We start from the raw sequence: 24,776 nt of genomic DNA, 5'->3' as shown, positions 1-24,776 counted from the left end.
ATTAAATTAAAGCAGTAAGTCCTTGTCATTTTGAAGTGTTTCAGTAGTGCTACTTATTTTTATAAGTGCTTTGTGACATCCTGTGGAGAATAATAGTTAATGAATACATAATAAGGCTTCCTCACACCAAGAGATCATTACTGGCAAAAAGATGGGGGAAAGCATTTCAACTGTAATTTTAAAGTAGATACCTTGTTGTAGAATATCCCCGTTTACAGTGTTACGTGAGACAGTGTGAAAATAATTTTTGTATTGTGTGGACAAGTTTATTTCTGAGTTGACATGTCCAGGGCAACATGTAAACTTCTGACGTCACACACCAGACTCACTTATCGGTGACGTCAGAGTACTATGCCATTATTTACCGTGCCACTTGAACACATAACTACGTGACTGTCCTTACAGCTCCTGCTACCTTCCACACAGAATCGAGCCCCGTGTGTCGCGGCCATGCGATCGCGGAGCGCCAGCTCCGCCCCAACGGCTCCTTGGTGAGCGCCGGGTCCGCATCGAGCCCCACGACCCCGCCGGGCCCGCCCCGAGCCCTACATCCCCCACCGAGCCCGCGTCGAGCCCTACAGCCCCGGCCGAGCCCCGCGGCTCCCGCCGGGCCCGCATCGAGCCCCGCGACCCCGGCCGGGCCCGCCGGGGGCAGTGACGCTCGGCGCGGGCCCGGCGGTTCCGGCGCCGTGACGCGCCCGGCGCCGCCTCCGCCCGCCCTCCTTCCCCGGCCGCCCTCCTGCTGGAGTCCCGCCCTCCTTCCGTCCCGCGTTCGCCCCCTCCTGCTGCGGCGGCGAGCCGAGCCCAGGCGAAGATGGCGAAGACTTACGACTATCTGTTCAAGCTGCTGCTGATCGGGGACTCGGGCGTGGGCAAGACCTGCCTGCTCTTCCGCTTCAGCGAGGACGCCTTCAACACCACCTTCATCTCCACCATCGGTGAGGGGCCGCGCCCACGGCCGGGCGCCGCCATCCCGGCGGGAGAGGGATCCTGCCCGGGGCCGAGCGGGAAGGGAGGGAGAGGAGGGCGGGGGGCACCGCCCGTCTCGCTGCCCGGGCTCGGGGCTGCAGTGGGGCCGTGCCCGGCCCCGTGCGGGACCAGGGGCCCGGGCGGCGGGATTGTCCGGCGGGGGAAGGTGCCGCGGCCCTGGCGGGGCCCGCAGGGTGCGAGCCGCTCCCGCAGCGGCCCCGGCGCCGGCCGTGCCCGGCCGCAGCAACAGTTGTGCCGGGCCGGGCCGGGCCGGGCCGGGCGGTGCTGCCGCCCTTGTTGTGCCGTGCGCGGAGCCCGCAGCCGCTTCCCGGAGCGAGGGGAGCTCCGCGCCGAGCCCGCAGCGCTGCCGGCCTCTGGCAGAACGGCGGCTCCTTGGGCTCTCCCGTTGTGGGGCGTCTCGTATTTAGGTGCACATTTTCAGAACGTGGTGGAGGGCAGGGGCTGCTCTGGCTTCCTGTAGCTTGTACCGAGCAGCATAGTGACAGTGACTGAACGCTCTGGGCAGGTGGTTCAACTCTCAGTTCTTACCTCAGCACTTCTAATGTGTGTGTGTGTACTCACGGTTTTGAGGTTTGAAGGAGTTTCCTACGAGCTCCTCAGTTGACTACAGAAGTCCCTTAGCAACTAGGTGGAGGAACCTCCTCGACAAAAGTTGAGTTTTGTTCTAAATTTGGTTGTGAAAAGGGGTTTGTTTCTAAGCTTCACTAACCTTTTAAAATGACACTGAGGTATGATATATCAAAACAGGTTGTTGTGACTCATGTTTTTGTAAGATTTGTCAGTTTTAAAATACTCTGCTGAAATAATCATAAGCAAAATTTTCAAGGCCTTCACTGAGATAGAGTTGAATTGAAACTACAGTGTGGCAGGACTTGAGATTTATATTTGGCTACTTGTAGCTGAGGTCTCTTTTAAAGTGAAGTACACCGTTTTTAGGGGATGAAGGGGAAAAGGGCAGTGGAGGTTAATAGTATTTAGGAGGGCGAAACTAATGCTGAGTTAAAAAAATAAAACTAAGATAATAAGTAGACTCTCTTGAAAATAAATTGCTTTAAAGGTAAGATGAATAGTGTGTAACTTTTTTTATCTTACCCTAATGCCCTATCCTTTTCAGACATTTTATTGTACAGAACTTGGTGCATGAGGAAAAACCAATTTTTTAGGCCCGTGTGATTGACTGAATTAGATGTGGTGTCATTTCTAATGCTTTAAGAACATTTTTTCTGCATTTTTCTGGCGCATTTCTCTTCTCTCTGCAACCGTTTTCAAAATGCTGTATCAGTAACACCAGCTGATTAAGGCCTGAGTAGCATTTTACTTTAACAGGTATTATTCTATACCTGTGGTAGAAAAAAGGCTTAATAAACATTAATAAATGCTGTATCATTAAAAAAAAAAAAAAAAAGCCTGTTTTGGTACTGTGCTACTTCTTTATATTTCTAAAGAGATAGCTAACATAAATGGGTGTGTCTGTCTTCCAACCATTTTCTTGATGTTTCTTGAATGGCTTAGCCCCTTTTTTCTCACTGATTCACTTTGAAGTGTTGAGGACTGTGAGTATGCTGTTGTTTTTTCTTACCTTATCTAGTAAATATAGGATTTGTTCTCGTTTCCTTCCTTTATATTTGCTTGTGCAAGGGTCTTAGTTTCAAAATGAGTCAGCTTGAAGAAACTTATTAATAACTGAGGCATACTTCTAATTCCATAGGTAGTAGTTGTGATTTAACAGTTACTTATTACTTCTTATAGTTCCAGTCCCTTTTTATTTTTTCGCAAAGAGCCTCCAAACAGGAAAGTTGACGATGCAGGAAATAGTGAAACTGTTCATAAAAGTGCTGACCTATGCTTGAATAAAAATACTTGGAGTTTTTTCAGTCTTCCTCTCTTACTGCTTGTATTACTTGTAGGTCTATCATATTCTGTTCTTGGAGATGTGCTTGCATGCCCTTTCTCTGTCTGTCTTTTAAGGGCTTCTCAATACTGGTTGATTTTACCATCATAACTGATCCATCTGATGAGCTTGGGGGAATTCCGTTTTTAACAATTCTGCTTTTTTTTCCATGACGGATAAGTCGTAGTTATTCGTGGTGTGGAGGGAGGTGCAGGGATGCTGCACTTTTCCCAAACAGCTGCCCTGTCAGTTCAAGGTTTAAGGTCCCCAGATGAGCATTCCTCGTTGAGTACACAGAGTTTTCCTGGAGTATGAGCTGCAGGGCTGTTTGGTTTGTATATTCTCTGTGAAGTGCATTCTGCAGTAGGATGATACTCATGATGTGTTGATTTGTGATATAATGTGCCCTCAGTTTTCCTCTGGTGTGTCTCTGCTAACAAGATCAGACTTGTTTTTACTGTAGAAGTCTGAGAAGGCATATGTTTGAGATGTGTTGACATCAAATGTTATTGTTTTATCCTATGTACTTACATGCTGGTTGTGAGTGAGGTGAGTCATTTTTTAACTATGGTGGGTTTAAATTTTTGACAATTTCAACTTTTTTCTTAGATTTTAGGTCCAGAGATTAAAACAATCTCTATTGTCGTGATGAAAGGGTCCCACATCATATCCAAGTACCAGATAACTTCCTTATAATTTCCCATGCCTATTGTTCTTTAGTAGTTTAACCAGGGTTAAACTACAGCACTCCAGTTACCAAAGCAATGGAAACACTTTCCAAAAGGAAAAAAAATAAATAGGAGAGAGATATGGAAATCCTCAAAGCACATATTATAGAAATTAGTCAGTAATGAATTGTAGTTACTTTGTCATTGTGCATGGTATATTTGTGTTATACTCTGTAGATTCCCTTCTGTTTTGCTGTCGTGCAAAACATGCCTGTAAGGCTGCAACACCCATGTAGATTGCTTGGAGGTTAGGAAATGCTCCTTTGGCTTTTCTCCTCGAGACTTTGGTCATGCTCATAATCAACGTTGTACTGGTTCAGACAGCAGGGACTTCCAGCCTGGTCTCCTGTTGCCAACAGTTGCATACAAAGTATGATACAAGTGCAGTGCATATGTATTTATAATTCACCAGACTTACTCTTTCTTTGAGTGACTGTTGGTGCAAGAGCCTTCATGTCTTTGTCTTCACTACCTGGCATAACTAATACCTTCAGCAGACTTTGCTACCCACTATGAGAAGTGAACCAGTGATCTTTGGGTTATTCAAAGCAATGTATTTTCACTGTAAAAGCACAGATTGGCCTTAAGCAACTTGAGACATGACAGGTCTTTGCCATACAGCAACTTTTAATTTTTTTATATAGGGCTCTGTAGCTCTATTAGAATTTCTGAAAGTGCTGGCAAGGCATAATACTGCTGTGGTCTCTAGTGAGGATCAACTTTTCACTGTGACCATGGGATAAAACTTTTTTTACAACGAGGGTGTGTTATGAAACGTTGTGTTTAACTTGCTTTCTGAGTGGAAACTTCTTCTTTTGCACTTCTTCTACATGGAAAGTAAAATGCAGTTGAGTCAGCTGATTTTCATACTTAACAACTAAAGAAAAACTTGGAATATCTCACGTGCATTTTGCTAGTAGTTTCAGTGCAATATACAAGAATCGGAAACATTAATTTAGTAGTTTCTAAGTATCTTAACTTGCTGTTCAAGTAGTGCTGTCTGGTAAAAGTGGATTTGGTTTATAATTTGAAATAATAAGGTTTATTTTTCACATTCCTTTCAGCTTTTTACATCAACTGGTTTCTATGAGAGTGAAGTCGAATCTTTGTAGCTGGTAGCATTTCTGATTTTGTACAAAGGCTTGCTGACAGAAACAAAATTTGTCGTTTTTATTTTTTTTTAATCCAGGATGATATCAGCATTTGGCAGGAAGTTGCTCACAAGATAGTACTGTATCTGAGAGTTGAAACCATTTGTTGATTTTACAGAAGTAACTTTTCCTTAGTCTACATCTTCCAAAATAGGACACTACTCTGGCAGTCAAGCACGTGTTCACTGACCTTTGAACACTTCGATGAAAATCCTTTGTCAAGCAAAATCATCAGCTTCCCTTTTGCAGTGAAATTTCCATGTCTCTAATGTGTAATGGAAATTGTTTTAGTGTATTCAAGTCAAATCATGCCTCATTGAATATTTCTACTTCTCTTCCTCATGGTTACTTATTTGTATGATGGATGAAGGACTGGTTGCTGCTTTGTTGGGGTTTGGGATTTTGTTACCCACCCTCCCATTAAGCTTCAGCATTTCTTATCCTTATTCAATGAATTTCTTTGGGGCTCCTCCAGATGGTCGGAGCTGTAGAAGAAAACACATCAATAATAAATGAGCAGGGAAGCACCAGGAAAGCATTGTCAGGAGTACTTTATTAAGGGTCATTACTACAAACAGATTGTCATCTGGACTTTGAAGTGATGAGTTCACTCACACTCAGGTGGCACTGTTACACATATCTACAGCGTGGAAGTGTGTGGTCAAGGCTTGTAGGATCTGGGACTAGAGTATCTCTTTTGGACAGGGAAGACAGTTTTGTGGAGGTAAATATGAAAGTGGAAGAACGATTCTATTTCCAATGTTATTGGTGGGTGGTCAGCAAGATGATATCCTGATGTTGAACAGGAAGTTGTAGTGAAGGTATTGCAGGTTAAATGCATTAAAGTTTGTGTGTCTTGTAACTTTAAATTTGATACTAACACCTAACTGGTAGCAAAGGACATTTAACTTTGATTTTCATCTGCTGGTGAGGTTGCATTATCTTGCTATATTCTGCAGCAAGCCATTAATGGAATTGAAATTGTTTGGCTTTTATTAAAAATGCTGCTGCAGCTTTTGTGCTGCGTGTTTTACTCTGAAGCAGTGTGACAGATGTCTGAGTGTTGATGCCTGCTCCTAATTGGCAGATGGAGGTCTGTCTTGGTTATGTCTTACTGGTTATTTGAGTGACAGGAGGGCAGTTTTGAGCTGCTTTTGTGACTTGGTTTGAATGCAAAGTTAAGAACACAGACTAACTTTGAATAAGGGTAGGAACAAATGCCTTGGTTGATGGATACAGGCTTCAAGAGAGGTATTGAAGACACAGCTTTTGTTTGGGAATTTTTAATATACTTTTTAGGATGGATTTCCTAGTTCTTCTGTAGTAGGGCATCCTTTTAGTAGAAATACATCTTGGACTGTCTTACTTCAGAATTTAACTAAAATTCATAATAGTGAGAATAATACATGCAGTGTTTATAATGATGCCTTATTTCATGTTTTGTGGTAGAAGTTAGGTGGTTTCAATCCAAAGGATATTATATTGCTTTTTATCTTTAATTGTATGTTATGGTAGCTTAAGTGTCAAGTCATCAGGCTAACTACATGTATAAAATAGCTCTGATGCTTTTCTAACGTGGATAAATCAGGAGCAATAGTAACAGCAGTAAAGCTGAACTGTGTCAGGCTTTAGAATCATAGACTCAGGATATCCTGAGTTGGAATGGACACACAAAGATCTTTGAGTCCAGCTCCAGGCTGAACAGACCAAGTGTCCTCAGCTGTTCCCCATAAGCATAGAAGCATAGATGCTTCACCGTCCTTGTGACCCTACTTTGGACCCTCTCTTAAGATTTGTATCATTCTTTTACTGTGGGAGGACCCAAAACTTGATCCAGAGGCTTTTAGTTACCAGACTTGCAACTCAAAACTGAGGTCAGTAACTTCCTGTCCCAACAGAGGTTGCAGTGGGTTGTAATTCAGTGCCTTTTAGAGGGTTTTTGACCAGCAATTGCATCTAATATCAGTTTGATCTTGTGGTTTATAGTAAACTTTCCTGTTAAATGTAAGCTATGACGCTTTGGATTAGAATGCATGTAGTTAAAGGCAAGTAAAGTACTGCATGTGTCAGAAAGCTTCTCTTCTAGGGAGAACAAACAGTTCACCAAGTTTAAGATGTGTTCCTTTTGCTGCCATTGTGCAGCCTCTTCTGCTTTGGGCACCAGAGAAAAAAAACCCTGATGCTGAATGTCAGTGGCATACTCTTATATGTATGGCAACATCAAAAAACATGTCAAGCAGGCTGGTCACTAGTAGGAGTCTGGCACCACATCTGGGATTGGGAAAAACAGGCTGAATATGAGAAATTGGGCAAAGCAGAAGTGTCTGTCAGCCAGGGAACACATACACTGGTTCCCCTCCCCCCACACCTCCCAACAAAATCCTCCTTTCTTCCACCTGCCAGAGAGCAATAGCTTTCCTTTACTGTATCAAAATATCTTGTCTCTATGGTGTGACTTCTGCTGGGATTAAAGAAAGAGTATCTGTGTCAAGCCAAGCATGGAAAGGAGGAAAAAGATACAGTCAGAGTAACTGCTTGGGAGAACTTTTCTGGCTTAGCAGAAGTGATGTAGAGAGGAGTACTTAAAACATGCAAAGCAGATGAAGAAATTAAAGAGTGAATTAAAATTAATTCATTAAAAGAACCTTGCATGATATAGAAGAATAAAACAGCTATGTACCAGAAAGGTAAGTATGGCCTTTCTTAATAAGTTAGGTGGCTGTGGCTGTTAGTGTAGGTACTAAAAACCTTTCCAAAAAAGGCCTATTTTGTCATTCATATAAGAAGTTAAAGCAGCCCTTCTTCTCTCCTTAACTTCCCAAACAAACAAGCAAATGACAAACCAACACCCCCCCATGCTTACTTATCCCCATGTTAAAACATGGGTTTAAAAAAGCCTTTGATGAAAATGATGTTTTGGGGCTGCTGAGAGTGCTGTCAATAAAACTAACTTTAATAACTTTAAGCCTTCTGCTTTGACTTTTTGGCCTGAATCTGTTGCCTCACTAGGTACTTTCTACACTTTCTTCTAACAACTGTATTTCAGACTCTAACTGAAATTTCTAGGTTAGATTATTTATTTTAACAAAGATAATTCATGCTGGATGAGACATTTTGCTCTTCTTGGATCCTTTCAGACAGAGTATCATTTAAATCGAACAGCTGTCTTACTGATATTGTTGATAAGTGCTTTTTTTGTTGCATTTTTATGTTCCTAGTAATACCCATGTTCTCTGTAGTTTTTCTCCCGGTGTAAGCAGGTGTGTGCCCTCTAAAGTGAGCAGAGTATTTGTACATTCCTATAAAACTTCCAAACATTTCATCACTTCTATCTTTACAGTGGTCATATGTAATTTATACCTGCTCAAACATTATCCAATTTAACTAGTTTTTATCTCTGATGCTTTTGTAGCATCCCTGAACCTATCAAGGAAGTGTTTGGCAGTGTGAGTTGTTGGGCTGTTGCAGTGATCACCTGTCCATACCAGCTGTTCCCGTGGTGTTTTCCATACCTGTGTTAAATCTGCAGCTGATGGGGTTTTTATGTGGTGCCAGTCGCAGGCATGGCTGGAATAGAAGGTATAAAGTGCATTGTTTGAACTGTGAACATACAGAGGACAAGTTATATGTGTAGTCGTGGACTTGCCAGTTCTTGCTTTGCTTTTTGAATTCTGGGACACTCAGTGTCCTCACTTTTCATGTAGCACCTCTTCTGTTTTAAACAAACAATGCTCTGGCTCCCCAAATCTTTATTTCCTCACTCTGAGTAACCAGTTTATGTAGGGCCCTGAAACTTCTAAGAGGCTTTTTAAGAAAGAAGTGGCATCTCCATCTCTCACTGGCCAGATGTATAGATTTACCAGGACCAAAAATTAGGGAACAAAACCAATCCTAATCTTTTTGGCCTGTTCTTACTGTCACACCTGAAGCTTGGTATATGAATAATAAAAAATGAAGTTTAAGTCATGATGGCAAGGCAGTATTGATTGCATGGGACTTTTTTAATAAGCTATTTTTTCAACCTTTTGGATTCTTAAGATGCTAATTTCGGACAAAGTAATTATTTCTGTCTTTTTCCTGACAGCAATATTCAGTTAAAGTTTTTTTGGTTAAAGACATAATTTTCTATGTTTTCTACACCTGCAAACATAGCTCATTTACAGGCAGGATAGTTTTTTGCTGTTCTTGGGGGTTCCACTTTGGGGTCAGGGGTTTTTGGGTTTTGTGGAGCTTTGTTTTTGTCTTACCTATTAATTGATGCTTTTGATAAGGACCAATCACGTGTCATCTTATATTAAGCACTGGACTTCTGAGAGAAGAATCAAATTTTTGTATTCATAAGCCACCTTCTAGATGGGGAAATCTGTTGTTCTTACCCATTAAAGCAGGTGGCAGAGGTTTTTTTTCATGTTGTAGAAAGATGTACACTGTATGTTCTGGAGACCTGAGGGAAAGGAGAGCTTCAAAGTAGATGAGAAATGCACAATTCTCCCACAGCTGCATTACAAGTTGAGTGAGTGTGGGATTGGGTCCCTGCGAGGTCACTGCAGCTGTTTCCCTTCCATACCTGGCCCTAGCAGGGGTGTGACATACAGAGCAATTCCTGCCCTGCCATGGAGCTGCAGCTGGCCAGGTGACAGCCTGATCCAGAATCCACACTGGAGCTGGGCGAGCTTCTGTGGGCTCCCTCTGGTAACTGGGGCTTCAGTTTAATGCCTGGGTCTCCAGAGTGTGTGCTGTGCCACTCACAGGAGGAGACATCTGGCTGGGAGTACCTCTGCTCTCAGGTTGTGCCATCAGTTGTTGTTACAATTGTTGTTGAATTTTGGAACTCACACAGATGAGTGAGTTCAAAGGAGAAAAGGATTTGGTTGTGGTGCCTGATCTTGGCAGTGCCTCCCCCAGTTTCAGCTGTGAAGCTACAGCCTCAGTGCATGTCTGCTGGCCAGTTTTAATGTTTGCTGCTCTCCAGTTGCATGTTGGCTTGAAAAGAATATGTTTTCTAAGCAACTAAGTTAATGTGTTCCTCTTAGAGACAGGCAGTCTATAAATAATCCTTAAAATAAACAAACTTTGCTGTCTGTATCAATAGTACAATTTTAATCTATTTAAAAATTATTTTAGATGAAGCTTTGTTACCATCAAGTGTAGCTCATCTTACGTTCAAAACAGAATGAGAGACTACAAGTTAATTTCTGTGCACTTTCATAATATCTGGATTGTAAGCTCTAAAATAAATTCTGCAAGGACTCAGCCCTTTCAAAGTTGGGCTCTTGTGACATACGATAATTTCACTCATGTCAAGTAGTATTGTTTCTAGTGTTATGTTGTTTTTTAATCTTGAATTTTATATTGAGTATTTTTGGTGTTTAAAATAAAGCATTTCAAAGGTTGCTCAAAGCAATCTGTAAGTTGAATTGAAACCACTGAAGTGTTTGTGTTCAGGATGTTGCAGTGTCCACACTGAAGCCCTGTGGTGCACAGTGTGGTGGCAGAACTCACAGGAGCACGGTGTGAACCAGTGACTGAAGAGCACTGGATTCACATCTTAGTGTGGTGATCAGATCACACTGTGGGCTATTGAGCTGTAAAACACATTGATGTTTCAAAGGTTGGTCTAATTCTGTTGATTATAAATTGTATTCTGAATCCCTTGTTCTCTTTTAAGTAAAAAATAGCTTATCTTAAGAAAGGAAGCTTCGGGTGGCAGTTGTGCTGTAGCTGAGGGGACACGTGCTGGAGGAAGTGGCAGTTTGCTTGGCACCCTGAGCATTGAGCTGATCTTGATCATAAGTCTAAAGGCTTTAGGAGCAGGAAACTGCCTTATGTTACACATGGCATCTTCGTTCTTGATTGCCTTACCTACTTTAGCCATTTGTATATATTTGTTTTGCTAGTGTCTAAACTTCCAGAGCCTTTCTGTTTTAACAGCTTCTAAGGTGCAGGGCCCTGCTCTGTGCCTCGCTGTGTGGAACACTGCTATTGGGTTCTTTGTGTGGGTGAAGAGGGAGATGAAGAAAGGCCAGTTAACCTGAAGGAGCTTATTCAGCCCACTCAAGGTTACTAGTGTGTTGTGGATTCTTGTGAGCTGCCCAGAAAGAATAGAATAGTTTGTTCCTCTAAGTTGTGAAAGAGTAACTAGAAGTGGTTGCACTTGTATTTCATTCTAAAATAATTCATTTTACAGCTTTTGAAAAACTGTTGACCTTTACCCTGATGAGGTGTTTCGTGTTAGTCTGCTGTATTTTTGAATGGGTGCAATAAAAGACTACTGCCTGTTTATTTACCTACTGATACAAGACATTGCTGAGATCATCTGAAGATTCTTTGCAGATGTTACTAGGCACTAAAGTTAAACGTTCAAGTTCAAAATTATTAGACTTTGTTCTTTTGTATGAGGCTGTATGACACACTGGTATGTGCAAGGGTTCTCTGCACCACCTTTTACAGTGATCTTGACTCCTACTTTGTCCTTTTGTATTTTTACTATAATTATTCTAGGAGGATTAATTTAAAAGCAAATTTCTGAAGCTTCATTTGTCTACCTTTGAGACAGTATACTGATGTAGCAAAAGAAAACTTTCTCTTGAAAACCACATTAAAAATAATCGTGTATTTAATCCAAACCCTGTTATAGCTCCTGCTGAGAACAACAAAAAAAGGAGTAATCTCTGGCTAAGCTTGTGGGGAAAATCTGTGGGAACAAATTGATATCCCCTAGCTGTTAGATAGATATATATATACATATATATATATATACATATATATATGAAAAGAACAAGTTTCTGGAGTACTGATGTGTAGGTCTGTCCATGGAAGATGATGAAACTCTTGAGCTCTGCCGTTCACAAGATGCACAGCCTGTAGGGACAAATATTTTCTGAGTAATTCTCTCCCAGGATTCAGCAAACTGAAGGTGAACCATATTGATTTTCAGTTGTGTGCCTCTTCTCACTTCCTCTTTTTTGACAGTAAGTTAAAAATCTACTTGCTTGGTTCAAAGTTGCTTTTAATTCACTCAACCCAAGTGACTGCAGAAAACATTTTCCTTTCTTTTTGTGTATCTTATGATTCTTATATGTCTTGCAGTAAAGAATTTTTAAGGTGTTCTCTTTTTCCAGCTCAGCCCATTGAAAAAAAATCAAAACCCCACAACCTCACATATCAACCAAGTTGGCTAGAAAGGACCAATACTGTAAAGTTGCATCAAGCCTAGCTCGAAATTTGATGCATAAATTCCAAATTTTCCCATGCTGATTTGCTCAGAAGGGTAACAAGACTTTGTACCTTGACTCCTTCCCCCATCCTCTTTATTGGGTCTATCCCAGTGTATGTCCAGTGGTGGTGAGTACCACCAAGTTCTGTTTATCGTGGAATTCCATTTAAAAAAAAAAAAGTTTTATTTCCATTTCATTCTTCCGTTCTTACTTCAAAGGAGTAAGGTAAGATTTAGACAAATAGGAAGACAAGCTCTTTAAGAGAGTGAAGCTTTTATTATATGCAGGTCATGCAAAACAGTTCCCTTTCTGTTTTAATAAACTGTGTTGCATCTTTTATGTTCTTTGGTAGATGGGACTAAAATAAGGTTTTTCTAAGAAGCTAATATGGTGTTAATTTTTTCCCAGCTTCTTTGCCAATTTTTGTGTTCACTGACTTCTTAAAATTACTTTGGCTTATATATTAAATAAAACCAAAACGTAAACAAATTAAAATGCCAGTACATTGAATACTTAAAAAAAATAAAGTATTGATTTGTTAGAGATGGAGCAATACTCTGCTGGGGTAGTGCTATCAGAAATTGATTGTTTATTTACATCCTGAATGGTGCTGAATTCCTGTCTGATCTCTTGCACACATAAGGTCCTGCTGCTGCAAACTAGTGTTGAGCCATGTGAAAAATTAACCTAAAATATTGGTGAATTGGGAAATAAAGATTAAGAATTCCAGTATTTGCCTGCCAGCGGCAGGATTTTTTGTTTCAGTTTGGTTTTTTACACTAATTTATATAAGTTTCTTTTCTGTCTGCCTTTTACTGCTTGGAGAAAACATTCAAAAACATGACCCTTCCCAGAAGCATTTTGCTGAGCAGACTGAAGTCCCAAGAAACCTTTACCTTCAAGAATTATTTTCTGGTACAGTTGGAACAGTTTACTGGCTCCAACCAGAATACTTCTGTTTGGTTTCTTTGTGCTGTAGCATTTTCTGCAACAGCAGTTTTGTTGAAAAGAAGAAACGAGACAATCTGTCCAGGCAGTGGTACTATTTAGGGAAAAAGTTGTAGTGGAGTCCTAGATAACAGATACTGTAGCATGAAGAACCTGAGATATTGGCTCTGATGGCTACAGGGTTAAAATCAGGCTGAGGGGAGAACAAAAGAGTAACAGTGATGCCCTGAGAGTAAGCTACTGTTCTGAAAACTAATGTATCAAAATGAACTTTTTCAGCCTCCCTGCTCAGTTTGTCCTTACATTCCTGTCAGAATTGTGTCACGCTGGTTTGTTAAGGTTCGTGGTAGAAATCCATTGGTACTAAAGCTGGAAAAGGAGCTGTTCCATATGTGCTGCTGGGCAGTCCTGGATGTTTACTATTGTGCTATTGGGAGCTCTTTCTAATGTTTCACAATGTCTCTTTAAAATTATTGCATTGCAGCTTAATTATGGATAAAATCTGCCCAGGTAGGTTGGAATTAGAAGAAATATAGCTGGGATGTGGAATAAGGGTAGAGGTAGTGGTAGAAGAGCTTTGGGATATGAGACTGATATGGCTTCTTGGCTTAAACCAAAAGAGGCCAGTCCCCCTGGCCTGTGGCATTTGGCTGTGTGTCACTGACCAGGCATGCCCTGAGTTTTATTAATTTTGCAGAGCAATGAAAGGTAGACACAGCAACGTACAACTCCCAAGTTTTCTGTGTGGCACTAATGATGCTGCCCAGTGTGTTCTTAGACAGTTTTATTGGAAGCTATGGAAGCAGATCCCTCAGTGAAGTGAGGAGAGAGGATGCATCCATGGCCTATAGTTAGCAAGGATCTGGAAAGCATTTTGAAGAACAATAAGCCTTCAGCTACTTTTACCCAGTGCTGCAAGGGCAATGCAAGCAATTACAGCCCTAAGTAATGTGCAGTTCAGATTGCACATTCTGGGTTTTATCCTTGTGGAATGCAGGTTTGTGATTCCTGCAACAAATGCTTCTGTATAGCTCTGATCTAATGTTGACTGGCATGCTAGGTGGGCACCAGTGTCAGACTTTCACATGACAACTCTACTTTAGCAGGTAAAAATAATTATCCTGTTAGTGTTTTCACTCTTAAGAATCAGTCTGAGTCTGTGTTTTCTAAAACTTAACTTCAGATAGACATCCAAATGTTTCTGGGCTTTTTCTCCCTATTGGAAGAACAGCATTTCCTGTTGTATTTTAAAACTGCAAGCTGTGTGTTCCTTTGCAAGCAAACTTTAATTCTCAAATGACTCCTCTTTCTTTGGCCTAAGTAACTTTTCAAACTTTTGTATCCCAGTGTATGACCGTGCAAAAGAAGAATGGATTAACAACAGCAATCTTCTGTCAAGAGTTAGTGTTGAAATGCTGTAGTTGTTGGAGTGTTTTATATGTGTAATTTGGATGTAGCTGTAACCAGCTGGTGGTTTGTGCTTAGCCATGCAAGAGCACTTGCACGGAAGTGGTAGCACACGTTACCAGGCTTGCTCCGAATGTCTCACCACTTCCTCTTAGTGAAGTGAAAGAACAAAAGAAACATCAGTTTCTAGTTCATTTTAACCTCCAAAAAGTTACAGTTGCAGAGGTACTTACAGCCTTTCCTTTTATATTCTTCTTTTAGCTTTGAAATGAATCTTTGAGAATTTTGGTGAAGTTCATACTAGAAATCTTAAGTTCTGAGAAGATATTTTTTTGTGCACGTCCTGACTTTTAGAAGTCATCAAAGGAGTGGTTGTGAAAATCATTTCAGTGCTGCAAGGGAAATGAGTAACCACAAGAAACCAGTCTGTGCAAGACCTGGATTGGTGCACAGGGGAAGCTCAGGCTGCAGTCAGGAGTCCTTCTCAGAAAGCCCCCCCAACAGGAGGCTGTCACTCGTGTCTGAGCTTCAGCAGCTCACAGTACAGGCAGAATTCTCTTTACACCACACCAGCCTCTCAATCTAGTTTTCCTGATAGTTGTTTCATAAGGCTTCAGGCCTAGACACAATTGAACTTTTAAAACTGATTTAATTTGCTTTTGCCATGATAAAATGCTCTTTCCAGAGAAATCCATATTTGTGCTTTATAACCTTTGAGGCCAAAACAAAATCTATTCAGAGCAAAGGTTATTTGTTTTCAGATCTGAATACAATTATCTGTGATTTCAGCAGCTGTGATTGCACCTACTTAGGAGAAAAATCTTTACAACAAGGGAGGCTATATCCTCTCCAATGTAAAATGGAAACACTTGCCAAACTTACCTTACATAGAGATTTTTTGAAAGTGCATATAATTCTCATGTAATTTTTAGAAGTGTGAATTAATGAAAGTATCTTTTTTCTTGTAAATCTACCAGTGAATCTTCTGAAATTGCAATTGTACTAGTAAGCATAGCATTTCAAATTGATGCAATTAATTTTATATGTTATTTAAGTGCTGATGTGATATTTTTGCTCATAATTTGTATTCTAACTAATGAGCTATGTATCCATGGCACATTAAGTGGCTGAAACTTGTTATTTTCAGTATATTAAAATAGTAATACTGTGTGTGAGAAGAATGAAATTCAAATAAGTAATGAACATTGATATTTCATATGCAGTTTCTACTGTGGTGTGGTATAAACTCCCATAGCTTCCTGTTTAACGGATGGATGAATTCTTAAAGCTAGAAACAGCATTTTTCCAGTTAAGATACCCTTGATAATTGTCAATTAAGTTACATTTTAAGAAAGTTTATTTAATTTCTTCTAACTTACCCCCATCTTTTATGAACTACATCTAAGCATCAGGTTTAAGATACAGTGAAGAAAAAGTGGGCCATTTGTTTCCAAACCAGTTAATTTGGGGGGGGTACTGTCACAGGATTGAAAAATCTGGCAGTCATGTAGTAGTGAGGCTTGAGCAGTCTCAATTTGACTTGTGTAGTAATACAGATATAGAGATCCAAAAGTTAAAGTAGTTAGGATTTAAGCTACTCTGTTTGGAAATCCATGTCACTCCTCTAAAACTTAAAAAGACATTATTAAGCTTTTCTGAATTATTTTTTTCAATCTTTTTTAAAACCTATGGCTTAAAATCTGAAATTTATTTTCCAAATCAATCTGAGAACTGGTGGGTACCATGTGGAAGTATATAGGGGAAAAGAAGTGTTTTCTTGATACATTTTGGAGCTTCTAGAAAATCTTATTTGTTCCCAAATGAGTATTCTTGAAAAATGAGTCTTACATATTCTGTATTGTATTTATCATTTACTGTGATATCTGATTAGACTGCATCAAAAATCAGTTTTTAAAAGCAGATGCTGGCTTTGAAAAGGAACTAAGGGGTCACAGGATGTATTTTTAACTCTGAGCCAGAGGTATCAGGGAATTGACTTAAACTGCAGGGACTAATCAGATGTTGAGGAGAAATACACATTCATACTAGTGACCTTATTGGTGTAAAATGGAAGGATTTGGAGATCAAGTCTTCCTCTGATATTGACTAACTAGTAGTAAGTCTGAGTTTGGCCTGGTTTCACTGTGCAGAATAGTTTATCCTTGCCATGGTGGATTTAGCTGAAAACCTTCGTGTGTTCTCAGCACTTCCAAATGTGTGGAAGAAATGGCAGCTTCAGAATAATTCTTTTGACTAAGTTTGCTCTTACTAAATGGCCAGAAGGAAACTGAACACTTCCTTTTCATTAACTGTAAAACTAAGGAGTATCTCTTTCTCTGGCAGGAATCGACTTTAAAATCAGAACAATAGAATTAGATGGAAAGAAAATCAAGCTACAAATATGGTAAGTATTCCAAAATAATTCAGGTTTTCAGTGACTTGAATTCACTTTGAAAAAGAATACTTCATGGCTTTTGAGCTTCCTTGTACCAGAAGTTTCATACCTTTTATTCATTGACTGTTCATAAGGTTTATGCTTTTTTCTGGCTTGCCCTTGGAGTGGTTCTGCTTCAGTAGCACTGGAAATGGCCTATTCACATGCAAGCATTACAGCAATATCCTATTTTATCAAAAGCTGTCCTCTTAAATGTGTTTTTAGCTTTAGTGTGGAGGAGAAATATTAACCCAATAGCTGTAAGTTAAAATATGCAAGCCAATAAAATGTAATCTGTGGTACTTTGATACCTGGTTGTACTCACCAAGGCACAGGTGAGTGATAATGCTCCCACTCCTTGAATGGTGGCTTAGTGGAAACTGAGTCTCCTGAGGAGGTGCAGTGCCAGAAGTGGCTGATACAATTTTTCTGTCTGTAATACAGGTTAAAAAAGCTGGGTTTTGTCAGGCCTTTGGGGTTCAGCTCTCCCAAGGTGTGACTTGTATCCAAACACTTGGGTCTGCTGGTTCACTCACAGGCAGGTGCTGCTTTCAAGTCACCCAGGACAAAGCACCAGCACACTGAGGTGTAGTGGCTTACCCTGCATGTGACAATGCACTATCCTGAAATATTTTATTGCTGTGTGTTTTAACTTCTGTTTAAGACAGGACTTGGATGCATCAGAGCTTTTTTTTTTTTAATTACTGGAGGGCAGGCTGTGTAGTGCTGAGTTTTATTGCTTGCATGAAAACTGGAGTAGTTTTGTGCCATGTTTCTGGTGCTGCTCTAACTGCTGATGTCAGGAGAGTTGCTTGGGAGTGAGGAAACTGCTGAGGGCTGAAGAAATTTGTGCAAGCAGCCAAAGGTGTGTTTTTTCCTAATGAACAAGTATCAATGCATTGTTACTGTCTTTAATAAGACATCTCTAACTACAGATGAGTGTTACACAAATCCTTTTTTTTTTCACTGATTTGCAGGGATACAGCAGGCCAGGAGAGATTCCGTACAATCACAACAGCTTACTACAGAGGAGCCATGGTGAGTGCTCACACTACAAAAACCCTGAACACAACTAATGGAACTACTTTGCTGTTCCTAAGTTTGGGTTGTGCAAGTCTTCCACTGAAGGACTGGATAATTGTGACTTGAGATGTGGGGAATTAAGTTCGTGGTTTGGTTGGGGGTTTACTGTTTGTTTGTTTTCCTTTTTAAAATGTGCTGGTACTTGGTCTAGGCCAGGTTTTTTGTGATGAAACTTCCAGCCCTATTGTGTTTTTAAATACAATTATATTTTCTGCAGATTTTAATAAAACAAGTTACCAAGCTTTAATCAGATAGGTTTGGGTTTTTTTAAATGCAGTTAACCCTTTTAAACACTCAAGGTGTTTCAAAAATGGATAATGAATTATTTTAATATTAAAAGTGTGTTTCACTGAATTGCTTTTCCTTCAGCCAGTAGAGAATGCTGTCTGGGCTAGAAATGCAATCACCTGCAACACCTACTGTTACATTTTCCTCCACTGAGAGTGACTTGAAGTCAGATAATTGACTTAGAGCCTGCAGCCTTGTGGTACAACGCTTGGAATGCTTCTTAATGCTATATTTTATGTTGGGACACTTAATATTGACTTGCTGGTTACTCCCTGTGCTGCTCTTTTAGGTTCTTGCTGCTTTATATGAGCAGATCTGTGACATTGATAGGCTGTGGGTCCAAATAACCACTGCTACAGAACACAGGGAGAAATAATAATTTATTAGCTCTGTATTAGGGCTCTCCAGTGCTTTTAAAGGCTTTGGCAGTGACCTGGTCTTCTCCCCAGTCCATGGCCAAGGACTTCTGTTTGTCCTATGAGGAATGATTGGAAAGGCCTTAGGAAATGGAGGTGAACTTTGCAATCTGTCCTTAATGCAGTGGCTCTGTGGTTTCCCATGCTTTGTTAACTGTTGAGATCCCATGCCAGGGTAGGTACAGAACTGTTGGAAAGAGCTAAACCTTCTGGGAGAGCCTCAGGGGTGAAAGTGTCTGATTGGAGCTGACAGATTTGATATTCTGGACTGCTTAAAGCATCTAAATATGACTTTAACCGTAGAGTCCTGGTTGCTGGTGTAGTAGAATTTCTAAACTTGCCCTGACTATAGGCAAATAATTAAAAGCTTTGTATAGGTGGTAGGTTTGACCTCTAAAAGTGGCAAAAACTGTTAAAAAGTAATATTTTGGGTAAATTCCAAGCCATGGCTTAATGCCTTGAGAAAAGACTTATTCACCTATAATCCTATGTTGAATTTTTTTGGAACTATAATTAAAACTACAGCATACATCAAATGTCAACCAATAGTACTAGCTCATCTAACTAGATTTTCCTAACTTTATTTATTTAGGGAATTATGCTGGTGTATGACATCACAAATGAAAAGTCTTTTGACAACATAAAAAATTGGATAAGAAACATAGAGGAGGTAAGTGCTTTGTTCCATCTTATGATTTCCCTGGGACAAATTAAAATCAAGTAATTGCTCACTTCCATTGCAGTAGCCAACATATGTGGCCATGCACCATTTACAAGTGTGTACTGTTACATTTCCAGAATAGCCAAATGCCTGTGTATGTGTGCAACCTGCTATAGAGCTCATGGCACACATTTGATCTATTATAGTACATGGGCAAATGTAATCTAGGAGTACTTATTCCAGCCTATTTTAATATTTTAATTGCTTGTTTCAAGAGTCAGCTTCTCTCAGTAATGCCTTCACATTAGATAATTTCTCTAAAATAAATACTCCTTTGTGGAGGAGTTTGACACACAAGTTTCTATTCAACAATGATGCACTTTGTTCCTGAGAGATTACTTTTTCCTCTTCCAGCATGCCTCTTCAGATGTAGAAAGAATGATTTTGGGTAACAAATGTGATATGAATGAAAAAAGACAAGTCTCAAAAGAAAAAGGGGAGAAGGTAAGATTTGGAAACTCACCCTATTTAGAAGCCTACTTCTTCTGGGATTCTAGCTTCTGGATGTTTTGTATGTTTTAGGCATGTGAGAGAGAATGGGTCTCAAATCTCGTTTCAGAAACTTTTATATGTATAGGATGCCAGGTTTGGGGTTTATTATTTTTAAATAGCACTTAACTGTCTTCAGATTTGAATAAACTTAATGGTTTAAACTGTTGTCTTGAGGGCAAGGTCCTGTAAAGAATGTTGACCTTTGTTATAGCATGAAGTATTCTAGATCTCAATATAAAATTTTCTGTATAATTTGACCACGTTGTACTCAATGCACCGTGGTGGTTTCTTATTCTTGTTACAAGTACTGTTACTAAAGCTTAAATAATTACTTAGCTGTTCTACAGAACAAACAAGTGAGGAAGAATACAACAAAATCTGTCATGTACAGCTGGAGTAATCTAGCTGTTGGTAACACATCTCATGGGGTGATTGTATTATAGTTATCTGTATGGGATGATTGGATCTGTAGTTATCATTAACATATCAATAAAGATTCTACACTAATGTTCTTTGTATTTTGGTGAGAAATTAATGTATTTGTTTTGTTTTGACTTTATGTGAGGGTATAAGTTCTAATACTTTGTCTAATTATCTTTAATGTTCTTACAAGAGAAAATAGAAATGAAGCTTGCTTATTTGGGTTTTTAAAGCTTGTTGTAGCATACAGCATTTTTTCTATTATGAACCTATTGTGAAATGATGTGTGAAACATTACTTTTACAAAGGAACTTCAAAACCACTGAAAAATTTTAATCTCTCTTCCAGTTAGCAATTGATTATGGAATCAAATTTTTGGAGACAAGTGCAAAATCCAGCATAAATGTGGAAGAGGTAAGAGATGGGTGCTACACTTGGGTGTTTCTTGAATTACATCTGTGTAGGTATGCTCCCTGATCTGCTGGGCTTTCTCACCTGATCTGGGACCAACTGTGTCCCAACTCTGCTCCTGGGTCTACTGCTACCATCCAACTGTTTCTGGTTTTCTGGTGGTGTCTGGGAGTGTTTAGAAATGGATGTTAACAGAGTGATTTACTATTACTGTAGCAAACATTTGCTTTAGATGTCTGTGCCTTGCTACTTAAATTTCAAGTCTTTTTGGATAACGAATAGGTTTAATTTTAGAACAGTGGTCTGTGCAGGAAATGGGATTCTTTACTTTCAGGATAACATGCTACTGTGTCACAGAACCTTCAGGTTACTACTAAATACATGCTGTGCAGATGAGGCTGAAAATTTGTGTATTAACTTGGAACACCAGGTCATAAGCTCATGTTAGAGGAGGAAGAGGACTCACAATACTATTTATAGATTTGTAATCTGTTTTCCTGCAAATAAATTTTGTGCTAAACCCATAAAATCTCTGAGAGCTTAAGGAAATAGAGTCAGAAGGAAGAGTGGCCCAGGTCCAGTCTATCTTAGTATAAATCACTCATGTCATCTCAGGAAGGGTGGGGGGAGGATCTGAGTTGTACGAGAAGTGTGGTCAAAAAAAAAAAACTGTATCAAAAGCCAGTTAAATTAAGATTTATTCATCCAACAATGTGGACTTGTGTTGTCCTTATACCTAATAATTTAAGTCTTTCTAGGGGAGACCCTTTAAAAATCTTGCAAATACCTACTTAATTCAGCTCATGTACCTGACAAATCAACTAGAAACTGAAGACATTGTTACTTTCAAATAACAAGAGGGATGTTGTGCCAGCCAGGTGTGGGTTTTTTTTCTGATTGCAAGGTGATTGTTATACAGGATAAAGTTGGAATGGCATCATGCTGCCCCTAGACTAGCTTGACCTGATTTTCACAGTGTCTTTGTGATTCTTAGAGCAGACACTGGAAGTGGGACCATGAGGAGTCAATACCAGAGTGGATACCTGAGTTCCTCTGGAGGGTTGACTTGTTCTGTCATGATAAGGCAGTTTCATTTTAACCCCTGCATGTCATGAAATGCACAACAGTAGTTTGTGCTTACTCCAAAATGTTTGGCTCTCTGAATATTTTTTTTAATTGTCACATGAATAGTGAAGAAAGCACTAAAAAATGCAGCTGGTTTAGGCATTTGGCAATCACTAATGATTTAGTTTACAATTGTGGTATTCTTGGGATCAGAAGTGAATTAATTTATTTGTTGTGATTTGTTTACATTAAATGAGTGTCTATCTTTGGCTATATTCCAAACACAATGAGAGGGAAAGTGTTTATATTTCTTATATTCTGGAACTGTTCTTTGATTATTAGGGTCTCCAGATAGCCTAAAGTCTTGCTTTCTCCTGCTCCTGGAGAATTGCTGTATTTTCCTGCTACAGAAGTTTCTTTGCTCCTTCATACATTGAAATCTGAGATGCTGAGATTTGCCAGAGTAATTATTCATGGATTTTTGTTTTTAATAGAGATATTGGAAGCCTTATGGAACAGCCTTATAGATAGTCCAGGAGTAAAGCCTTTGGAGGACAGAAAGCAAGCTAACTTTAATGTGAATTCCCAAGCTTGCCCTTCTCAAAGCTCTCTGGGTTCCTAATTGTGATGCATAGTTCAGTTTAGGGGAGGAAATAAAAACAGGATTAGTATATGCAGCCTTGTCTTCATCTGATTTTTCTTTCTCCCCCCAGAGGCATGCTATGGGAAGGTCTGTTCACTTGCTTCAAAGATTGGCGAGGTGGAAACTAAAAATAAATATTTTTTTTCTTCTAAAGCATGTTTACTAAAGTTCTAAATATACAGATATTGTATGTAGAATGTCTTGCAACTCAAAGTGCTTCTAGTAGCCTACAAAACACTGTATTGTTAATGTGTCTGGCTATTCCAAGTTTATCATATCCTTAATATGTCTTGTGACTAACTCTTTTTGTTTTTTCTTTATTTCCACTCCTCACCAGGCGTTTTTCACACTTGCACGAGACATTATGACAAAGCTCAACAGAAAAATGGTTTGTATTTCCAATTATTATACAAACTAGATACAGTGAGAGGACAGCTATCATAATACTGAGTAGCAGCCCTACCAAAAAACTCCTGGGGATTACATCAGTTACTATATCAAATTTGAGCAAACATTGATTTATCACGCTTTATTACACATCAGTGCATAACTATTCATTATTTTGCATGAACATTAACATTGGGCAGCCTGAAACTGATGAGTTGTTCCAAAATGCAATAGTGTGATCAGTATTTTATTATGTCTTGAGATCTGGATTGTTATGTAAATGTTTATTTTTTTACCAAGTGATTAACAAAGTCTGAATAACTTTGAGGAGCTCAAGTTGCATCAATTCTCTGCTCTGGTTATTGCCTTGCAAGCAGAGGAGGTGGGGAGGGACACTAGGAAAGCTGGAGATACTATTTCTGCATTTATGATGTTGCCACTCTTCTCTTTCAGAATGACAACAGTTCATCGGGGGCAGGTGGGCCAGTCAAAATAACAGAAAGTCGATCTAAGAAGAGCAGCTTCTTTCGATGCACGCTACTTTGATGAACTTCTAATGATAATGACTGCAGCACACTTAGAACCTTTTCTGCTTCTTTGAAAGCACAGGGACACAAAGCCTCAGAAATAATACCACTAAGCTGCTGCTGAGAGCTCCATTGAACGTAGACTGCGATACACAAATACCAAGTGGATTTTGCTCACTAAGCCTATTGACCTGCCAGGCTCTTCTTTCTCAGATATGGAAGCTATGAAGTGGAGACACAAATGCAAGATTTAACTTGTTTTTCTTTTTTACTTTCTGTTTTATTGCCTGTTGCAAAAGCTGCTATGTTTCTTTTAACTTTGCACATCCATATTGGCCTCTTACTGCCTGTTACAGCACAATCTTACATTTGCATTTGCTCGGTTTGACTTGTAAGATTCTTAACAGATTTGTGCACACTTTTCTTTCTCTTTTTAAAACAAATTTATTTTCAAGCAGAAGAGCCAGGGGAAAAATTCTCATTTCCATTATTTTCTATGCTGTATACTTGTGGGCATGCAGTATGGATGTTGTTGCTCTAGTGATGAGAACTACTGTAACAATTGGCATTTAACAATTTGTACAGATTTTTGTCTCTTAGATGCACAAATCTGTTTATGCAGAAGCTGTGGCTTCTATTCTGAATGTAGTATGTTGCTTTTCTTTCTTTACCAGACTTAGCAAAGTTGTGTTCTGAATCGCCAGTCACTGTCTGATTCACAGATGCACCTTTGAGTTATTTGAATAAACACAGTGTCTTTCCTCACTTAACTTCCCTTTGTTAGCTCAGAATGTCTGCTCCTTTTTTTGTTTCTGATGAGGAAGAACATTCTGGATTTGAAATCATCACCACACATTGGCCTTGTCACTATCACTTAAGTGGCTTGTGGAAGCTGAATGCATGAGTTTTGAGTAACCTCTTTGTGGATTCACTTGTTCAGAAATGACTGCTTCTAAAGGTGACTTCCATTTCTACTCTTAATTCTAAGGATAGTTCGTTAAGCATTGGCACTAAGGAAGCCTCACATTAGGGCTATAATGTACTCCTAGTTATACAGTTAATGCTGAATGTGTGTCTTTGGTCTGCTCAAGCAGTTGTTTTTTCATCAAAAACTGGGTACAGTGACCTAAACTGTTAGAAGCAGAGGTGAAACATAGTTGCCTTTTTTACTCAACTGAGCATTGTATAACCTAGTCTTTGTTCTACTACTTTTTTATTGTCTTCTGAAAAATTTCTTCAATGAGCAATTAAAACAGGTGCTTTGGTTCTGTTGGTGTGCCAAACATGGACCATTGTAAGCTTTAACTCCAAGTTTATGTCCAGCATGTTTGCTGTTAGGGGATGGGTTGTTCTGTCATTGTCAAAGAAAAGGTCTGATGTGCTTGCTTTTGCTTCACTTCGTTGTCTGGAGTTCTAAACAGTGAGTTAGTTGTTACCACAGATAACCATTTTGTTGTGTTAGGTACTGAATTTGTCATCTCTGGGTCTGTTTGAAATAGTTTGAAAGCGAACAGGGCCAATTGCCTAGATGTAAAGCTGATGTAAAGGTGATTTTAA

The 24,776-nt window shown here is 39.6% G+C and overlaps 1 protein-coding gene across 1 annotated transcript; it reads left to right on the top strand.

Moving 5' to 3' along the window:
* Positions 1-749: 749 nt before the first annotated feature.
* RAB8B (RAB8B, member RAS oncogene family) lies at positions 750-23,989 on the top strand. Its single transcript, XM_014879206.2, has 8 exons — positions 750-938; positions 16,676-16,736; positions 17,744-17,804; positions 19,146-19,223; positions 19,629-19,718; positions 20,535-20,600; positions 22,643-22,693; positions 23,146-23,989. The coding sequence occupies exons 1-8, from the start codon at positions 815-817 to the stop codon at positions 23,236-23,238; spliced, it is 624 nt and encodes a 207-aa protein (XP_014734692.1). The 5' UTR covers positions 750-814; the 3' UTR covers positions 23,239-23,989.
* The last annotated feature ends 787 nt before the right edge of the window (positions 23,990-24,776 follow it).

This window comes from Sturnus vulgaris, chromosome 13 (genome assembly GCF_052056855.1).
Source record: "Sturnus vulgaris isolate bStuVul1 chromosome 13, bStuVul1.hap1, whole genome shotgun sequence".
Lineage (NCBI taxonomy): Eukaryota > Metazoa > Chordata > Aves > Passeriformes > Sturnidae > Sturnus > Sturnus vulgaris.
This window is presented reverse-complemented; position numbering and strand designations above follow the sequence as displayed.

Excerpts from the sequence above, each read along its gene's own strand:
- RAB8B (XM_014879206.2), top strand. The coding sequence starts at position 815 with ATGGCGAAGACTTACGACTATCTGTTCAAGCTGCTGCTGATCGGGGAC. Across the intron at positions 939-16,675 it reads CACCTTCATCTCCACCATCG|GAATCGACTTTAAAATCAGA; the intron begins GTGAGGGGCCGC and ends TTTCTCTGGCAG. Across the intron at positions 19,224-19,628 it reads GGATAAGAAACATAGAGGAG|CATGCCTCTTCAGATGTAGA; the intron begins GTAAGTGCTTTG and ends TTCCTCTTCCAG.